General features: G+C 51.7%; 1 protein-coding gene across 1 annotated transcript in view; it reads right to left on the bottom strand.

The window, feature by feature from the left end:
• The window catches only part of F9 (coagulation factor IX), a 15,472-nt gene that overhangs the window by 340 nt on the left and 9,223 nt on the right, over nucleotides 1-5,909 (bottom strand). Inside the window, exons 6-8 of the mRNA XM_010083186.1 lie at nucleotides 5,072-5,310; nucleotides 3,158-3,275; nucleotides 8-219 (exon numbers count right to left, since the gene is read on the bottom strand). Coding sequence (XP_010081488.1) covers nucleotides 8-219; nucleotides 3,158-3,275; nucleotides 5,072-5,310 — 569 coding nt within the window. The remainder of the gene's footprint in view (nucleotides 1-7; nucleotides 220-3,157; nucleotides 3,276-5,071; nucleotides 5,311-5,909) is intronic.

Here is a 5,909-nt window from a genome sequence, read left to right as displayed (position 1 = left end):
CCGTCCCTATGCCGTGCTTCAGCAGGGCGTTGGTGAACTCCCGGCTGCCGATGCAGATGGGGGTGACGTAGCTGTTGAAGCTGAGCGGCTGGTCCAGCTCCAGGAGGGCAATATCGTTGTGGTGCTTGTTGATCGTGGCATCATACGTGGGGTGGGGAAGGATTTTCACCACTTTACGCCGCTGCTCCGTGTTGTCATCCTCGTTGGTGTTGTATTCACCTGCGGAGACAAGCGTGGCTTGGGCAGGACCCTCCATAGCTGGAGTGGTGACCGTGCCCATATGATGCCACCCTGCTGCGTTACCAGCCTGGCCAGGTGATTGCAAAGGGATGAGAGCTGCACGCCCCAGCCCTGGGGCTGCTTTGAACCTGGCACCGGCATGGCTGCTTGCGCCTTGTCAAAGGGGTACCCCCAAGGCAGCACCTCCTTGGTCCGGGCAGCCAGCAGGAGTTGAACCCCCAGATGTGACACCGGGCATGCACCAGCTGATCGAGTGCTAAAGGTGCAGATGCTTTTGCTGAGGTTGGTAGCAATGGAGCTGTTGACAGGATTTAGCAACCTCAAAGAGATGCAAGGGGATGTCGCCCTCGCACTAAAGGGGGGAAAGCCTCTAGAATTAAAAATCTTTGTTTAAAATAAATCATTTATTAGTGAAAATAAACCTGACCTTCTCTTTTCCAAACCCATGGCCATGGGGCAGAATGGGGCACGGTGAGTTACGAAATGCCACCTCCCCCTTCTCACAGGTGTCCCCAGGTCCCTGCTGCCCATATGAGGCTCAGCTGCTGGCGATTGCAGGGAGCTGCCGGCAGCTTCAGGCTCTGTGATTGAGTTGCTGGCAGCCTGTTACCTCCCCTCCAGGCTTGTGTAACAGGTAGAGGGAAGGGAAAAGGTTCTGTGGTCTCAGGTCAGCAAATGGGCAGCATCTGGGTCTGCCTATAGCCGAATTCCCTCTCCTGCCTGTGCTGAGGGCTCCAGAGCAGGATGGCTTTTCCCGCTTGCTCTCTCACAGCCCAAAAGGCTCAGAGTGCGTTTAACCCCTGCTGCGGTATTTCTACGTGCTTTGCTGTAATCTCCAGAATATACGATCTCCTCTGAACACTGTCTGCAGCGCTCCTGGCCCTGTCCTGTGTCTGCTGCGGCTGCCTGCGAGGAGCAGCGCGGAGCCTGGCGAGAGGTGAGGCAGCTTTCTGTGTTAACGCTGGTGCCCGGTGAAGGTGGGTTTGGTGGCTGGTGCTGCTGATGTGCTCTGTGAGGGTTTTTTTTTTGCAGCAGAGTGTGAATGTCAGCTTCTTCACAGGCTGTGTTTCTACAGTGTAAATGCAAGACAGATGTGGGGGAGACTTTCAGAAGGTTTTTCTTATACTGCGGCTGCTTCCTATTGCTGGGGACTTGGAAATATGCTTCAGGGATGAAAGTGGAGAGGCAGAGAAGAACAGGGGAGGGGAATGCTTCTTTCACCCCCTGCTAGCAATTTTCGGATGTCCTAGGATGCTCTGTACAAAGCTGAACAGTTCGTATGAATGGATGTGCAGGACTCAGATGTTGCCCCTTTAGTGTATGTGGTGCAGGCACAGATCCAATAGTCCTGGAAGCCCTACAAAATCATGTTTTGCTTTCTTGATGTGCTACCTGTCCAAAATCCTGCCATGGAAACCTCGCAGTGCTGCAGAGTGGTGTGAAGGTAGTGTGACGGGACCTGGTTGATAATGTACCCTAAATAGAGGGGGGTGTGACCTGCAGGAGAGAGCTTGAGAGGAGAGGAAGTTTGCATGCAGATGCAGCAAATGCAAAACCTCTGTCCAGGTGGAAATATGCTTTTCTAGGGGGAGATGGTTTTTGCATCAGGCATCTTGTACTTTCCCACATTAGCAGGTTCAAGACTGGGCTTTGTGCTGGGCTCTCAAGCAAAACTGTTTGAAAGTAGACAGCAAAAAATGCTGTGTGCAAGCTGTGAGCCTCATCCTGCCAGCCATGGGCAGGTGGTGCCCAGCCCCATGGTGCTCAGTCTCCAGGGTCCAGACAGGCACACCCAGGAGCTTGGCTGCATTAACGTGGAGGATGAAGGTGCAGCTGGAGCCCTCTTGATGAGCTTGTTTCTGTAGAGATAAACTCTGTGCTTCAAGGCTCAGGTAGATGTCATTTTTGTCATTAATACGTTTCACAGTGTTTAAACAGAAAGCAGGATTCTCTCATGCCTCCTCTCAGTGCTGCCTGCAGCGATTACTAACCACGTCCCCTCCTGCACCTACCAGTGTAACCCTCCTGTACCAGGTATCCATACAGGGGTGAAACAAATAATTTGGGGAAGCTGATTCTGCCACAGCTGTGCGACGTGGCACCGTGACACTTGCCAAGGCCCCACGCTGATTTATCAGCAGGCTGCCTAGCAGGCGGTCTGCAACAGCTGGGCATCAAGAGTCAGGGGGAAACATCGTTTTTTGAGCAAAGATACATTTGTTTTGTAAAGTAGCAGCATCACTTGCTGTGCGGTCTGGCCGCGCTGTCCCTACTGCACTCCCCAGAGACCCTGCTGCAGCAGCACGCTTTCCCACACGCCAACCTGATATCTCTACTTCAATCCATACATTCTATTTACTTCTAAAGAAGTTAGAAGCAAAAGTAGTCATCCTCTCCTTGCAAGGAGCTAAAGGAGCTAGTTGGGTTACTGGTGCCCCTCTTGCACCAGCCACATAAATCTGTCCTTTGAGAGTTGTGTGAAAAGTTAGCATAACCCCAAGAAGGGCAGAAATCCCTACTGAGGTCCTACATGACCAGCAGATATAAAAACCCATTGCACCAGCTCATGAAACAGCATCTCGACTGAATCCCACTGGGCTTTTAAGCAGCCTGGGGTCTTCACCAGCTCAGGTGACCTTGCCCACGGTCAGGTTGAGCTTTCTTTGCAGCATGGTCTGGCAGCTCCGTGGCTTTGGGATCAAGCCCAGACCCGGCTCATGACCCCACTGAAGGTGGTACCTACAGAGACCAGGCTGATGAAATGCTGCACCCTGCAACTGAGGCCTCATTGCCCTAAAGCAACTCATGCCACGTCGCTGCCCATCGCGGTGGCGTGGGTCCCAGGGGTCTGCACGGTGCCTTGTGCCTGTCCCACGTCCCTTGCCTGCGCTGGTCCAATGCCACTCAAGGTGCTCACCTGCCACAGCAGTGACGTTATCGCCTGCGTTCAGGCAGTGTGCTGCTGTCACCACCCATTTCTCATTGATGATGGACGCGCCGCAGAAGCCCACACCTTGGCTGTCCACCAGATAAACCTGTGGGAGTGGAAGGAAATCACACCCGTGGGTTTGGATAACTCAGTGGGGAAGAAGAGTGGGACACAAGGGTTTTGTTTGGCTATAGGACAGGCTGTGTTAGGTTGTACGGACCCAGAGATGCTGCTCCTTGGGGACTGCCTGCCCCTCCATCCCCCGCTGTGTCCCAGAGGGTGGCCAGCACCACCCCGCACACTGTTAGTGCCCCGTTGCGCTCCTCCTCCCTGTGCTGCCAGGCTCTGAGGGCAGACAGCTGCCAACATAAAACTCAGAGCATCTGAAATACAAGCACTTCCACTTGTAACTCCTAAAAGTGCTTCCTCAGTGACTAGATCTTAACTAGTTAACTAGTGACAAAATCTTAACTACCCATTTCATCTGGGCATCTAACTGCCTTGGCACTTATAGGGCACAAGCCAGACATCCTTTATGCTACAACTTGTAATTAAATTGACCAGCTAACTCAGTGGATTATGTTTAAAAGAGATCTCTTTCTAATTCACCCATTTTGTTCCTTTCACATGATGTGGCTCGTCCCCGTCTATCTGACTTGTACTTTCCAAACATTTACTTGTTGCCTCGTTAGGCAGAGCCAGCTGCATTTTAAGGAGCTCAATGTCTATAACGAAGAGGTCACTGATTTCTCATATTTAACTTTCTGGTTCCATTCTTGACTCTCTGTGAATGCATGGTGGGTGCTAGCATCCCCTGGGGTTTGTCCCGCAAAAGGCTGTGCTGGGAAGCTCTGTGTGGCTGGGGCAGTGGTACAGCCTCTTCCTTTCCAGCACAAAACACCACCTCCCAAAAAACCTCCTGCTGCTGCTGCTTCTGGTGGCCCTGTACGTCCCCGACATAGGACTGGCCTTTTTATCTCTGAAATGGAGGGCAGATGCCTGCTCCTGACCCTTCTACACACACCCTGCTGACTACTGCGCTCCCTCAGCAGACACAGAGGGACAGGGGGACCTGTGTCAATGCGCGTCTACGTCCCTGTGGGGGCAACCTTCCATTGACGTCACCAGGGTCGGTCTGTGCCAGAGCTTGCAGCAGAAAGAGACTTGCTATTCCTAAAACCTCATCTAGATTTATTATTTTGCACTCTTAGCCACCAAGATTTCTGCTCTCACTGAAGCCGGAGTAGAATTTAAGGGAAGTAGATGACTGAAAAAGATCCAAGCTGGGAGCTAACTTTCCTTTTGACAACAATTCAAAAGTGTTTGCAGAGCAGTGGGTTGGCAGAGGTTTCTCTGCAGCACCCCCTTGACTGTGGTGTCACTTATGGTGAGGTAGAAGTGACCAGGATATCTCAAGTTGCATAAAGAAAGAGCAGCTGGATTTGGTTCACGACAGGACGCATCCTTATTGGTATAAATTATCATGGATCTGTTGAAACCGATGGAGGCAATAATGAGCTGCATTGCTCCTTGCAAAGCTGTGACTTGCAAAGCTCCCCTCCCTCAGCCTTTGGCTTAATCTTGGTAAATTCATGGACTACTGGGGAATCTCTTGCTATAGCTCAAAACCAGACCGCTTATGCCCCATCAGATAAAGCCGTTGTGAGTCTGACTTCTAGCTTTTTTGCCAGGGTAGACCCCCAACAAGGCATGTTTTTTTGCTGTGGCATCAAACTGTGTACAGAAAGAAGCTGTGTTCCTGTTAGACTGGAGACCTATTGCTAAAGTAACCTCAAAGGTGGGCTTCGGGTATGTAGAAGTAAGGTGATCCTGCATTCAGAAGAAAATGAATGCACAGGGTGCTTGCTGGGGCTACGGGAGAGCTGCAGAAATAGCCAGTACCTGCCAGGGCACCTCGCCTCTCATGCTGTCTGATCCACCGACAACCCGGGTGCCCGTCTTAATTATCGGTGTGATTTTCGTGGTGGCGGCAGTGCTGGTTTCCGTGATGTTGTCAAGCGCCTTGTCATGAGCATCGTCCTGGTCATCAGCAGTGATGTTCCAGTGCTCAAAGGTGTTGATGGCTCGGGTGAGCTTGCTCTTCGCTTCAGGAGCTGTGATCCTCCCACAGGGATACGGCACTGGGGGAGAAACAGTCATGGTTATGACTGGCTGAGCATCACGCTGAGATTTACAGCGATCCCAGGAGCAGGTGAGGAGGAAAATGCTGCCTTGCCTCAGCACCCTGTTTTGGGACCGACACGGGAGATGAAGGGCTGAGGGCCGACCGTGCATTTGCTGTGCAAACAGATGCCTGTGCCTTTGAGCCGCGGTGCAGGTAATTTGTAAGTGTACCTGAGGCATAAATTGTTTCTGAGCTTTAGAAATGCCATCTGAGCTGCTTTTGGAAAAAGGAAAGTTCATGAGAGAGAGCGCAGGTCTGACGGGCCAGTGCAGCTGTGCCTTTATTTCATGGGATGCTGAGGCACATACCTGGGAGGCTTGCTGCGGCTGCCGGGCGCTTGGCTGACATTTCTACAGCAAGGAATGCCAGGACAATAAAAGTCCAGCTGGGAGAGGGCAGGAAATAATATCTGCCAGTTGTATAGATAATCCTGCTTGGCACCAAGGTGAGGAAAACATTAATAAACTCTTCCTAGGGTTGTAGATTTTCTCTGTTAATGAAGATCTCATCTGTAGGCTCATTTCAGATGAGCTCTTCCCATTTCTCTCCTACGCA

This window comes from Pterocles gutturalis, unplaced genomic scaffold, assembly GCF_000699245.1.
Source record: "Pterocles gutturalis isolate BGI_N339 unplaced genomic scaffold, ASM69924v1 scaffold22170, whole genome shotgun sequence".
Taxonomy (NCBI): domain Eukaryota; kingdom Metazoa; phylum Chordata; class Aves; order Pterocliformes; family Pteroclidae; genus Pterocles; species Pterocles gutturalis.
Note: the sequence above shows the minus strand (reverse complement) of the source record. Positions and strands in the feature narration are given on the sequence as shown.